General features: G+C 50.1%; 1 protein-coding gene across 8 annotated transcripts in view; it reads left to right on the forward strand.

The window, feature by feature from the left end:
• The window catches only part of LOC102449934 (transmembrane protein 263-like), a 404,675-nt gene extending 392,986 nt beyond the window's left edge, over window positions 1-11,689 (forward strand). For 7 of the 8 annotated variants that reach the window (XM_075927549.2, XM_075927555.2, XM_025185343.3 and 4 more), the window contains one exon: window positions 9,613-11,689. In XM_075927549.2, the coding sequence (XP_075783664.1) occupies window positions 9,613-9,899 (287 nt within the window). In that variant the 3' untranslated portion in view covers window positions 9,900-11,689. The remainder of the gene's footprint in view (window positions 1-9,612) is intronic. The other variant, XR_012903541.2, reaches the window with a different exon arrangement.
• Window positions 11,690-14,599: the final 2,910 nt, after the last annotated feature.

Genomic DNA, 14,599 nt, shown 5'->3' on the forward strand with positions numbered 1-14,599 from the left:
CAGTCCCCACACCCCACAATTCTAGGTATACAAGTTAGCAAAACCACGCTATCTCAGGAGACCATATTGCTTACGACAAACTTGTGGCCCACTGAGATGAAAGAGGGCCATTCATGCAGCCCACTCACTAGCCTAGATTGCCCCTCACTGCTTTAAATCAAAGGCTTTGTCTGATGCAAAAGTTGAGAGACTGTGCAAGGAAGAGAAACTGATGGCAGCCTGGGACAATTGGAAAAAAAAAAGAGGTTTAGCCAGAGTAGGTTTGAGGCTTTTTTACTGCTTATAACAAGAGAGGAAGGGAGAGAGACTACCTATGGTAAAAAGTCCAGTTCAAGCCTTAGTTATGGGTTAATGTGGCTCAGCCTGGCCATTGAGATTGTGGCTGAATGAGTGAGCGCTAATGTAACTGGGTGCCCCTCAGAATTTTTCAAGGGAAGATTGAAATCTGAATCCTTTTAGGTATCTTCTGCCCCAGTCTCACCAGCCTTTTGGCATACTGTGGGTACCTAAATGACCTGCCCAGTTACCCACCCATGCTCTGGCCTTCTGCATCCATTGTACAGTGAGAAAAGGAGGAAATGTTATGTGCTATAGGACCTTTTAGGAAATGGCTTGTTGAGATTTCCTTCCTCTTAATGCTAAATCTTGAGTGGGGGATGCTACATTTAGCCTGTCAAAGGTCCTACTGCAGGCCCATGCATTAGAGATGTTGTTTATTTGTACTACAGATTGCTCTTCATTGGTCTGGCACCTTTGGGACCTGACCTGTCCTGAATGAGGGAATTTGCTGGACCAGGGGAGGTCCCCTGCTACCAGTCCCTCTCACTGCCACTGGCTCCACTTCAGTCCCGGCTGATCCCTCTACATCCAGTCCTGGCCACCCCCCACTGCTGGCCCAGCTAGGCTGCTGTACAACTCTGGCCCTGGCCCTGATGCTGCCAGCCAGCTCCAGCCCCAGTCCTGCTAGTACCAGTTGGCTCCAGCTCTAGTCCCGCTGCTAAACAGCTCTGGCCAGATACTGGCCCTGCAGCTAGGTTCCTGCAGCTAGACTCCTGGCCCAGGACTCTCTGGTTCAGGGACATTTGGAATGGGAGCAGATGGAATGTTGACTGTGCTAAGGACTTGAGCTGCCTCACTTCAAAGATACAGTTAATGTTCCCTGTAGGGTTGTCATCTGTCCAGGTTTTATCCCGACAGTCTGGTTTCGGGCTCCTGTGTCCAAATGCCCAGTTTTCAGCCAAGTCTGGTCAAAAAGGGAATGTGGCAACCTTAAATGGCATCCAGACCACAAGTCTGGTTACCATGGGGTGGAAGCTATTAACCCACACCAGCCTCTGCTCAGCCAGGCTGCCTCCTCTCTATAGGCAGTGTCCTTGAGACAATCCTGTGATGAGGGGAAGGGAGCGAGCATTGGGAACAGGGCTTTGGGGAGAAGAGATGGGGCAGGGATGGGGACTTTGGGAGGAGAGATGGGGCATGGAGTGGGCCTTTAAGGGTCTGGTTATCAGCAATTAGAAAGGTGGCAACACTAGTCCTATCTAGCCTATGAAAGTAAGCATGTTGTAGCCAGGTGCTCCGCACGTGGCCCTTTAGCAATAAAACTAGAATGGAAATAGTGTATCAGGAATCAAAAAAGAACAATGCACCTTCCAAAATGTATCGGACCCAGCCACTGATCCCCCAGTAGAAGGCTACTCTGCCAGTTCCTTATGTACGGCAGCAACTAAACGCAACACAGAGCCTCACACTTCCATAATCAGAATTTACACTGCTTCACCCTCAAGGCTCAGCAGAGAAAAACAAGCCACTCCGTATCATTGTTCATTTACCCTCCTGAACTCTGGCTTTGAGTGCTTCAAGGTAGATACTACAACAGCTAATAATGCTCACAGGGCATGTGCAAGGAACAATTGAAGCTGGTTGCGCCAGTGACAAGCCCTGTGGTGTACTGGGGCTGGGAGACAGCTGCCCCCATTCTGCTGAGTACAGCAGTCTCCCGAGTGGCCAGTGGCAGTGAGCGGCGAGAATGTCTCGCTGATTGCAGACCCCGTGAATTAACATGTAAAAATCAATGGCTCAACTCAAGCTGGCATTTCTGGGACTCTTGCTGGTGGCAACCATCTTGGTGGAAAGCAGCAGCATTCATTGCCTGGATCCCACAGGCCTGGGGAGAGCAAGGCAGCTGAAACTACAAACCAGCTTCCATCCAGCTGCATCATGGGATTAATGCGCAGGACTACAAAGAGACTGTTCAAACAGAGAGCTAGTTCTTGGCATTGGGGTATCTTGAACCCCAGCGGCACAGTAGGAGGGATGAATGAACTGAAGTTCCCTTGAAGGATGCCAGGCTCATTACAGATGCCACCAGGATGGGTCAGGCAGGACTCTGCCAGCTGCACATGAGAGGTTTAAACTAGGCAGTGTCCTGGGTGCAGGAACTTTTCACAGGGTCAGGAGCCCTAAGCGGTGGTTTTGTTTGTGAGACATAGCTACCGCTGTGCCCACACATCAGAAGCTTCTGTCTTTGCTGCATCTCCCTGCTCAGAAGGCTGATGCTTATGCAAGGGTACATTGTCAGGCTAAAAATCTTGGGAGATCAAACTCCTTTGTTTATCCCCAGAAGAGGCACAACACAGACAGCAGCAGGGCAAGTTTCTGCCTTGTCATTGTGCCTGATCTTTAACTGGAGAGACCCCTGTGGAGATAAATGGAAAATTCAGTCTTTGGCATCTCTGCCAGGACTATCCGTGGGATCCAGTCAGTGCCAGCTGTGAAGATACACTCACAACACTTCCATTTTCAAAACAATGCACCAATTTGAACTAATTAACTCACAATATCTTATGAGTAAGGATCAGCTCCAGTCCCTGTGTCATTGATAGGGAAACAGACACAGCATTGCCAACAAGACCATTCTTAGGCATGAGCAGAATACGCAGTTGCATGGGGTCCCACTAAATTTGGGGCACCACTTTGCCATAATTTAAGTAGTGCCTTCTGCTGCGTATATCCCTAGTGCCAGCCGAGGGAAGTGCTGGCTCAAACAGCCCCAGTCTTCCACCCCACAGGCCCTGCTCCACCTTCTGGCTCTGGTGGTCCAATCCCCCGGTTCCTTAGACCCTGCTTCACTTCCCGGCAACCCAATCCCTCAGTCCTCCAACCCCTTCTTCACTTCCTGGCCCCAGCGGCCCACACTCCTAGCCCCCTGCTCCACCTCCCAGCCTTAGCAGCTCAGTCCCCCGGCCTCCTGCTCCAGCAGCCCCAGCCCTCTGGCCTCCCTGCTCCATCTCCCCGCCCCTGAGGTCCAAACCCCCAACCCCTCTTCCTCAGCCTCCTGGTCCTAGCAGCTCAGTCCCCTGACCTCTGTGCTCAGCAGCCCAAACCCTCAGCCTCCCAGCTCCCAACTCTAGCCCCCAGCCCTTGTGTCTGACTCCCCCAGCCTCCTGCTCTGACAGCCTCCTAGTTCCAGTGGCCTAATCCCCTGGCCTCCTGCTTCACCTACCAGCACCTGCAGCTCCAATTCCCCAACCCTTGCTCCACAGTTCTGACAGGCTGCACCCTTCCACCAGCCTCCCTGCCCTGTTCCTGCCCCCACAGTCCTGAGTGCAGCACCTTCCTCCTCTCCCCCGCAAAGTTGCTGCTCACTCCTCAGCAGGGCATGGATGGTGCTGGTGCTCGGGCTGCATTGGGTGCCAGAAGCCATAAGAGCGACCCTAATTGCCAAATACTCAAAATCACAAGTCAGCCCAAAAAGTCATTAGATTTTGCATAAACCACATATTTGGGGTTATTTTATTTGCCTTCTGTTTTTTGAGCCTTTATGGAGCACTCAAGTTGTGTGTTCGGGCATTTCTTCACAACCATCAGGTCTTGAACCTTATTCTTTTAAAAGTTTCCCATGCAACTCTGTTCCTTCCTCCAGAACCTGCTCCCGAGCAGTAATTGTATGTTAGATTAAGTCCTCTCAACTCATTTCACACTGGCCACTGAACAGTAACCAACAGCAAATAACCTCTGATGCCTATCAGCTTGGATTAGATTTGAACTAACCACCCCAGCTTTTTCAGCCAGCCAACCTGCCTCTTCCTCCCCCTGAAATCTAGGGCCAAATGGAATCTGTGCTAGAGAGATATAAAGGGCTTTGTTTTATTTCCTATTCCCTCTAGACCAATGCTGGATTGAAATTGGTGTCCTAAAAATGAAAGGCCCTGTATCCCACTCCTAAACGCTCTCCTACCCTGCTCCTGCTCTCTTCTCATAGACATGCAGCAAGTACAGCTTGCACAAATCCTCTTGAAGAGAAGGAGTCTCTTTGTCCATTATATCACCTGTCAAGGGAAGGGGTAGTCTGGAGTCTAACTATACTCAGCACCAACACAGCATACAGTTTTGTCATTTCGTGTATAATAAATAAATGCAAAACCCCAGGCAGTTGCTGTGACACCTCTGAAAATTGTGCGTATGTCAATTCTGATGTGCATATCACTGTCCTAACACTCCTCGTATGCTCTTTGCAGTTCATGTTTCCATTATTGGGCCAGAACGTGTGGCTTTGTCTGCAAACCCAGTAGGACGGATTCACTGCTCTGTGAAGATTCCGGTCAGGCTTGGGAAAGGGCCGGGCTAAGGCTTAGACCCTATTGTGTGCAGGTGCTGGCCTCAAAGCAGAGACTCAGTGTACATGTAGAGGTGCATTTTGTCCTGTCTTTTGTTCCCTTCTAAATTGGTTTGGGGTGAGGTGAAGCTGAAGGGATCCTTGGAAAGGCCAGGCCCTTGATTGAAAGGAAATGGCTTGACAGATGGTGACGAGCTTTCATCAGCAGGGTGGGCTGCAGCAAGCTCCAGGGAACAGCATTCTGCCCGTGCACTGGCTGTGTGTCTGTCTCTCTGATTATTTTACGTATTTTCATCGCTGCTGTCTGTCTCTTTCTTAATCTGGGCTGCTCTGTGCCACCAAGATGCGTAGCTCACTCCATTGTCTGAGAGACTAATTTGCACTGTAAATCTGATGCTTATCTTACATGACAGCTTACTATGGGGCTTACTGCAGTGCTGAAGACAAGCTATCGAGAGACAGCCAGGGAGCTTTAAACAGGCTGACTGGGGTGAAGGATGTGCTCCCAGCCTGGCATAGTCTCATCTGCTCCTGATCACTGGGCAGATCTGGGGCTTTGTCCCTTGCATTTTGCTGTAACCCATTTTAAGAGATTCAAAAAATTAATCCAATCTTAGGAGCAGTTTGTATCACAAAACAGGTTCCTCATTGGCTCAGTGGCATGAAGTAAGAACTCTGAAATGCTCTTAGAGCAGTCATCAATTTACCCACTGCTTCCTGCTGCGTATGGAAGTTAAGCAATACACAAAGGCCAGAACCCAAGCGCTGGCTCTATGAGTCTGGGATTCCTAGAGCTCGCTGCAGCATTGTTGACTCTGTGCCCAACACAATTCGAAGCATTCTTTGTTCTCGTATTAACTCCTCAATACTTCTCCAGCATATTTTCGTTCTCTGCAGACCATTTGGCCTCTCAGCCCTTCTCTCATACACGTGCCGCCGCCTCTTTGATCCTCAGGCTATTCACCTGAAGGCTTCCGTATCTCTTTGACTCTGGCATTGATTGGAAATGGGGATAGTACAAGAAAGCCCCAGCTCCATAACTCATTGTCGTGCAGACCTACTGAGGGCTTAGTGCCCTGAGCTTCTGCACCGTGATCCCTTCATGGGACAAGGGGGCCTGTTGACATTCATGTCCAGAGAAGGTGATATAGGCTGAACGCTTCTGGGGGGTGATATAACACAGTGAACACAAGCCTCCAGTGACCCCCCCCCCTCCTTCCATCATAGAAGCGTTAATACATACGAGTATAAAATGGAACCCAAGCCCTCCCTCAAAATGGACCTGCTCTGTGGTGTGATTAATTTTCTCTGCTCCTTTCTTTTTCGCACATCTCTGCTGTTCCTAGTGCAAGAAGCCAAAACTGTCTCACCAGATGGGCAGCTGTTGTGGAGGGAAGTGAATTCAAACTAGACCAGAATTGGAATCCTACAATCTTTAACTGCTTCGTGTCCCAAAGAAAAAAGGGTCTTTCTTACAAGCGCCACTGGCCAAGAGCTTCCTTGTAGAACAAGTGGAATTTTAACTTCCTGGGAGTGTACCAGAAATCATGCGTGAAACATGTTCTAACCTAGTTTGGCAAACCGGTTGTCAAATGAGGACCCGAATATTGGGAGCTTAGCCAACAACTCCATCTAACAAGCGCACTGCCTCAGGACTTAGCTGTAGGCTGTTGATGGTGCCTCCCAGGCAACTTCAATGAAAGCAAGCAAAGCACCCCAAACTGCCCAAATCAAGAAGCTTCCTATAGATGCCAAGTAAGAGAACTGATGAGGCACAGGTAGGGTTAACAGGAGTCCGGTTTTGAACCGGACAGTCTGGTTTTTGAGGTTTCTGTCCGGGAAACAAATTGAGAAAATGCCAGACAGACATATAAATATCCAGTATTTTCTAATTAAGTAAGTTTTATTATCAGGAGTATCAGTACGTAGTTGCATACTGCCTAGCTGGAAGACATGCTCACACTGCGTGAGTGTGTCTGCCAGCCAGGCAGTGTACAGGAATGCAGTAGAGAGGAGGGGGGCGGGGCTGGGGCAGGATGGAATCCCCGGGGCCAGACTCGCTCGCACGCCCTGCCAGGATCGTGAGTGGGACGGGCAGCACTCTGGGATCTGAGTGCATCTGGGTCAGCCCCGCTTCCCGCCGGCCAGTTCCTCCCCGGCCAGCCCCACTCCCCCCAGCCACCTCCCAGCCAGCCCTGCTCCCCGCTAGCTGGTTCCTTCCCCCCGTCCCCGATCTCCCCTGGCCAGCCCCATTCCCCCCAACCCCCTCCCGGCCAGCTCTGCTTCCTGCCAACCGGTTCCTTCTCCCCCACCCTCCCGCAATCTACCCTGGCCAGCCCCATTCCCCTCCCGGCAGGCCCCCCCCCTCCCGTTCTGAGATCAAGTGTGTCTGGTATTTTTTTGAAACCCATCTGATAACCCTAGGCGCAGGGACTAGTCCAAATCTAAACGCATCATATAGCTATTTTTAAAAGATTCAGAATCTCTCCCCTCCTCATGGAGTGACAGTGGTGCAGACCATTAGTCACTGATCTGATAGGCTGAATGTTAGTCTGCAGGTATGCTTAAAGTACATGGAACACATGGGAACCTGCATGTTTAGAGCCAGAGCCTCCCTTCAACTGTGTGGCTGCATCTAGACTGGCATGATTTTCCTCAAATGCTTTTAACAGAAAAGTTTTTCCGTTAAAAGCATTTGCGGAAAAAAGCATCTAGATTGGCACAGATGCTTTTGCGCAAAAGCGCTTTTTGCGGAAAAGCGTCCGTGCCGATCTAAGCCCCGATCGCCATTTTCGCCATCAGAGCTTTTTTGCGCAAAACAGTTTTTAGCTGTCTACACTGGCCCTCTTGCGCAAATACATTTGCTCAAGAGGGCTTTTTCCCAAACGGGAGCAGCATTGTATTTGTGCAAGAACACTGACAATCTTACATTAGATCGTCAGTGTTCTTGCGCAAATTCAAGCGGCCAGTGTAGACAGCTGGTAAGTTTTTCCTGCTTTTGCGGAAAAACTTGCCAGTCTAGACGCAGCCTGTATGTATAGAACTCTGGAGAGCGCAGGTCTCCCGTGGGCTAAGCATGTCCCTTACAGATTGTTGGCATATTATTTTTTTTAAAAAACGTCGTTTACCGGCAGCACTTTGTGCTACATGTTGTTACAAAAAATCCCAAGCCAGTCTGCTCCAGATAGCTCACAGTCTTGAATAGCAAAATGGAACCAATGAGCAAAACAAACGTGGCTGGCAGTGCAGGGTGTAAAGCGAAAGTAGCAGTAAATGGAGCAGGTTTTGTATAGTAGGCATAGCTCTCACATCTCCATCTGTCTTGCTGTGCAGCATCCAAAGGCTCTGCCATGCTATTAGCTATTCAGCCTCTGTTTCCTGGAGTTCCAAAGCCCTCCACCTGCTAGCAAAGGAAATGCACGGCCTGCATCAATATTGGCTGCAATCTACTTGGAAATGAAAGTGGGTGGCAACATTAAAGGTGTGTTTCCAGGTAGAACTTTCTGTTGCCTGGAATAATATTAGCATACCCAGTGGAACACTGTTGATTAGTTTACCTGAGTGAGTAAACACATCAGGGGCTCCCTCTTAAAGGAGCAACGATCATTAGAGTGTGAAACATGAAAATCCCTCTGAAGATCCAAGGGGACAGATCACAGCCAGCCAGCAGCACTTGATTAGCTACAGTAACCTGATTCAGCTGCTTGAATTAGTTGGGTGAATTGCCTGTAACATCTTAGCATTGGTGACCCATCTACCCACTTTCACTCTGGGGATGTGCCTAGGAATGGAAAGCAGTGTGTTGGTTGGGATTCCATTCCCCTGCTGAAGGGCTCTTAGTGGTCTCAGCATAGTGGTCTCAGCATCCCGAACTAGGGATGCAGTGTAGACATACCCAAAATCCCAGTAAAAGCCCACCTGCTGCATGGTTTGCTTTATCAAAATGAGTCTGTGTGTGTTAGCTATCAGCCCTCTATGCAAGCATTGGGTTAGGAAGGGCTTTCCTGTTCCAGGATTCCAATGTTTTCAGAGGGAGCTTTCTCTTCTACCCAGCAAGACTCCTGTTTTCTTCAGTTGTTTGTAACTCGTGTATAGAATTATCAGCAAATCAGAAATCATTGCACTTGAAACATCCCACCCCCTCCAAAAAAAAAGTTACCTCTGTGCAGCCTACATCCAGGATTGGCAGTGGACACAAGCTGAGAGGGGGTGTGAAAGACAACTTCTGAGTTGAAAGGTTCAGACCTCATGAGCTTGGCACTAACTAGTCCCTGAGCACTGGCACATTGTGAACATTGCCCCATGCAATGAGAGAGAGAGAGAGAGAACTTCTCAGTGCCCACCAGACAGATGGCATTTCAGTTCTTGCATCTCATGCTAGCAATCCCTCTGCTTTGCTTGCAGTAGTTAGTGTAGAGGGGAGAGGAATCATATCCCATGTTAATTAAGGATGTGAATGTTTAACCGGTTAAACCCACCCACTACTGACAGGAGCTGCTCTAGCCCAGCAGCAGGCTGAAGCACCCCCCCCCCCCCTTCCACCTGAGGTCATCTTTAATCATTTAACTGGTTAAACAATATAATCCCTTAAACGGGATTTTACATCCCCAGTGTTAATGGGGTTCACCTTAAATTGAGGCACTGAATCTTGATAGTTAGGTAACTCCGCTTTATTGCTCTTTTCTGCACAGAATGGGTATTCACGATGCACTCACTAAACTCCAAAGCCTTCTCCCATTATGCACTGGATGGTGTAAATTGTAGTTCTCTGGTACAGTCTTGTCATTGGTTGCTCCAATGTCCTGGACATTGCTGTGAGGGGCAGGGGTATTCCTGGGGGAAAGTCTAGGTACTGGGAAAGGGGGGTGTCTGCCTTTTCCTATTATGCTGGGGTGGTGAGGAACCCAGCACTGTTAGAATTGACCAGAGCTGCCTGGGAGAAGAGTTTGAGGAGATAATGCTTCTAATTGCTTCCCCATTTGTCTTTCTCCCTGCAGATTCCAGCAAGGATCATCCACAACAGCAGGCGGGAGTGATCTGGAGAGTGACGGGAGGCCTGTTCAGCATCACTCGGGGTGCTGTGGGGGCAACGCTGGGAGGAGTTGCCTGGGTTGGCAGCAAGAGCCTGGAACTCACCAAAACAGCTGTGACCAGCGTCCCTGCCGCCGGTGTCGGACTGGTAAAGGGCAGCGTCTCAGTGGTGACCAGCGGCGTGGGAGCTGTGGGCAGTGCCGTCGCCAGCAAAGTCCCTTTCACCACAAAGAAGAAAGACAAGGCTGACTAGCCTTGATTGCAGTTTCCTTATGAAAGATCAGTCCCCTACGCTCCCTCTCCACAGCACCTCTTCAGATTGGAAACAGCTGCCTCAGGGAAGGGGCAAAGCACCAGTGCAGACTCTAGCTGCAGCCTGCTCAGCATGAGCTCACAGAGTCACTGCAAATACCTTTCACTCCTACCACTTACCGGGGGCCAGATCTCCTCTGAGGGCTTTCCAGGCACAGCTGTCTCTGCCCTGAGGTTCCCGTCCCCTTTCTCGGTCTCCCGAGCACAGAGGAGTGGGAGTGGACGCTGGCAGGTGGCGGGGGAAGGGGTGGGAAGAACTGTGCTCCAGCATGAAGCCCACACGTGCTCCTGATGTTCCTTTCATTGTATTTAGTTAGGGTTCAGCTCCAGGGCCCTGGAAGGTGTTCTTAAGATTTGCTGGAGGGGGAGGTGGAATTGTTACAAGAAAGTCCTGTTAACATGAAGACGAGAGACTGTGGCTCACGAAGGTTCGTTCTGCCCCCAGTGAAATTGAGGGGAGTACCCATATCCCTTTGTCTATCAGTCTCACTCCTGAAGCTGGTCCCCTCAGCTCCGCACTCAGGCTAAGAGAGCCCTCTGCAGAGGGAACCCTCATCCCTAGCAGAGCAGCTCTCACAGTGACGCCACAGGGCAGTATGGCACACTTCAGGCTATATAAGAGGAGCAGGTTTAATAGATTAGGGCTCAATGGAAGGGAAAGCTCTGTCAGTAGCCTGGCGGGAGGGAGTACCAGGTCTCCCTTGTGCCAGAATCACAGGCAACTTTGCAACATTACAGCAGGGAGGCCAGGTCCTGTAATGTAGCAGCAGGCAGCACTGCTGTCCTAATATTATGGCAATAGGCAGCCTGTGCTGCTGCAGCAGTAAGGGACAGCAATGCTTTTGTCACAGGCGGTGCAAACTTGGCCTTAATGTAAGCTGATGTAACCTGCTGACACCATTGGTGTTTCTCCCCTGCCCCGCAGGGTCAGTGTGGCTCCATGCCTTGCTCATGGTACTGCTCCTCAGCCATGTTAAAGGACAAGTTGGGCCCCTAGTTTGCCTCCACAAGATGTGGTAAAGCATGTTCCTGGACCTCATTTCAGTCCAGAAGTAGGGCTTGGTCTACAACACCACTCTTACAATGGCTTGGCACCTCAAGTAACAGCTCCCTGAGGTGTGGTGGTATCACAATAAGTACACAAGCCTGCTTTAGAGAGTGGTTTCCCTGCATTAGTGAGCGTACACTCCAGTGCAGGCAAGCTTAGAGCTAGTGTGCACTATGCATCAGCAGTTCATACACCACACGCTACTCATGGGGTTCCAGCCTGCCTCAGTAGAATGAGCATGCGGCACTAAATAATTCTCCTGTGTTCTTTAGCTCAGCAAAAACCCAAAAACTACGTCTGCTGCTGCCTCTCCATCCTAACCCAGCTCATAGTGTTCCAGGAGTCACATGAGTCTCTCTTGCTGAGTCCCCTGCAGTCCCCAGGATTAATGGGATAAGGTTCCGTCATTCACTCTGCCTTCCCTGGCTTTTGTCAGGTTTTTGGCCTAGATTGTTAGATTGGGGGTCCATAGAAAAGTGATGCGGTGTTTGCAATGTATTTTATAAATATGCATCTATATTAGCATGTGTGTATGTAATCTGCAGTACACAGGCATGTTTTCAACCAGGTAAACTAAACTGTGTCACTGCTGCAGATCTGTTTACATATTCATCTTTGGCAGTTCCAGCATATAGTTTTTATATAGGGGCACTGTCCAAATAAAAATCACGTTTTGGAAGATGTTTTTCCCTGTGTTGTCTAATACTTAGTTTATTAAAACCAGAAGAATGTTAAAACATCTCCTTTACTTTCTCCCCCTAGTGCTGTTTTTGCTTTTTGCCCTTTGCTCTTTTTGGAAGTTCCTGGTCCTAGTTGGTTTCTTTTCCTGGTTCTTGTACTGTAGCAATGATGCTATGAATGCTTTTGTCTCCGATCCAAGTGGATATTTAAATACAAGAAAAAACTCCACTTAATTTCTACACTGGTGAATGTCTGTAAATCCTGTCCTTCGTGAAATCCACAGATGAGGCCTGATTTGACTTGACCATATCCCTTCGCTAGAAAATCTGCATTACCCGGGCTGTGCACTGACCCTGCTATTTGTAATAATAATGACTGGTTGATCTCCAATATGTTGCTGTTGGGAGAAAAAAAGTAGCTTAACCTGCTTCTTTGTTTTTAGAGAGGAAACTGCTATGTTGATGTTTTTTATTCTAAAGACCTTACTGACATAGATGTGCAGTATTGGACTAGGAAGACAAATTTCAGTGAGATACCAGACGTCTGTGTGTTTACACACGTGACTATACCTTGCTGAAATATTCTTCAGCAGTTAGAAAGGCTCTTAGCTCTTCCCATCTACTCAGTGTGTTTGGCCCAGCATGGTGTCAGCTTGCTCTCTATATATCCACGTGTTCTTACCCTCTCCTAGGTGCACCCAATTCTTCTCTTATTATTTGATTTCACATAGCATCAGAATCCTGTTCTGACCATGCAGCTAATAAATGTCCTTAACTAAGCTGTCAGCAAACCTACCTCAACTGAGCCATTTGCTAAGCAAGGAAAACAGAAGGCCATCCTCCGCCTCAGCTCCTAGCACAGCAGGTCTATTCAGTGCATAAATAACAGGAACTTTTTCTTCTCCAACTGTGGCCCATGGGCCAGATCTGACCTGCTGCTTCATTTCATCCAGCCTGCTGCAAGTTTCTATGCCACAGGCCAGAAGCCTCGAACCTCACCCTTCCCTGCCTATGGGGCTAGAGCCATGAGCACAGGCTTGTCAGCATGTCCCTAGGTGCAAGGGTGACCAGGGAAGCTCTGTGTGCTGCCCCCACTATCAGTGTGAGTTCTGCAGATCCCATTGGCTGGGGTCTGAATAGGAGCTGAGGGGGCAAAAGCAGAAGGTGTGGGCAGCAAGCCCCACACAGAGCCACCTGGCCCCTTCACGTAGGAGCCAGATGTAGTGGCCGCTTCCAGGAGCAGCACAGAGCCAGGGCAAGCAAGCAGGGATCCTGCCTTAGCCTCACTGTGCCACCAGGAGCTGCCTGAGGTAAATGTCACCTAGTCAGAGTCCACACCCTAAGCCCCTCCTGCACCCCTCTGGCCCAGGTTGGAACCCCCTCCCAAACCCTTACTTCCTCCCAGGCCTTGCACCCCCAACCCTGAGCCCTCTCCCACAGCCTAACCTCCTCCAGGAGCCCCCCCCCTTCCTCCAAACCCCAACCACCTGTCCCATCCCCAGCCTGCACCCCATTCCACATTTCAATGCCCTGTCCCAGCCCCAAGCCTCCTCCTTCATTTCAAATCCCTTGCCCCCCCCCCCAGAGTCCCCTCACTCCAAGCCCAGACCCCTGAGCCCACCCCAGCTAAGTTTTCATTAAGCCACTCAGCTGCGCAGCTCCCCATGAAGCTCCCCACGGTGTCTGGTGGGGAAGCACGCCTCCTGCTGGCCCCCACACAAAGCAGTGGTGGCTGGGGCAGCGTTCGGCTGGGGCCAGCAGGGAAGCAGCCAGCACAGTGGGGCTGCTGAACCTCATGCCCTTCCCCATCTCCACCAGGAGCCAGACCTGCTGACCACTTCCTGGGTGCAGCACAGTGCCCCAGGACTAGCAAGCACCAGCAACCTCTCAGCGTCGCTGCTCAAGAGCTACTCAGGTAAGCCCAAGCCCCACTCCCACCCTGAGTCCCTCCCCAGACCTGGAAGCCCCTCTTGCATCCCAGAGTCCCCATACACCTGCATCCCAACCCTCTGCCCCAGGCCTGAGCCCCTCCCACATTCAAAAGCCCTTGGCCCCACGCCCGCCATGTGAATTTTATGTGCACCACTATGCAGCTGATGTGTTGCACTGCACTGCCTCAGGAGTGGGAAAAATTAGGGCACCTCCTCCCTCTGAAGCCCTCTCCTGCACCCTGGCCACAACCCAGAGCCTGGGGGAAGCCCCAACCCTCCATGCCACCCATGGGACGGTGTCCCCCCCAACTCATATTTTTTTTCCTGTGGATCAGTGGTTCTTGATAGAAAAAAGATTCCTCTCCCCTGCTTGAGGAGGGGCTGAGAAGTTCAAGGAACTGTTAGCTGTCCTCTCGCTCCCACTAGCCCTCTGCTATCAGTTCTTTGAGGGTGGGGGAGCTCTGCACTGCTAGGGCCATTGCAGGACATCAGCTCTCAGAACTCTGTTTGGAATGGCACCAGCAAAACAAGGTGAAATACATTTTCATCCCTGCTGCAACTCCACTGACTTCAGGGGCCCCTCGTGTATACAGGGCATTCTCTCATCTTTTCTCCTGTCCTCTTTGTCTTTCTTTTTCTTTTTTAAGTAAATAGAATCAAAAAAAGCTCAGGAATGGCCACAGCTGGAGCAATAGTTTGCAGGGGTGAAACTAGAAGTGAAAGAAACTCACAGACAGGAGCTCTGTTCTGGGAGTCCAACTACTGGTGGTGCTGGTCTTTCAGCATTGAGAGCGTGGGGCAAAAATGCATCAACTCTCCTGTAAACGTGGCGTGGGTCAAGGCTCTGAGCTTCGGCACAGATATCAGAGAGTAGGTAAACTGACGAAATTAAAGGATTCTTGAGAAATGTTGGGAACCTCTTTCAGGTACTGGGGCAAGTCAAATGACCAGACAGACCTACTACAGTTGGCAGCCCCTAATA

This window comes from Pelodiscus sinensis, chromosome 5 (assembly GCF_052426305.1).
Source record: "Pelodiscus sinensis isolate ZL-2025 chromosome 5, ASM5242630v1, whole genome shotgun sequence".
In the NCBI taxonomy this organism is placed as follows: Eukaryota; Metazoa; Chordata; order Testudines; family Trionychidae; genus Pelodiscus; species Pelodiscus sinensis.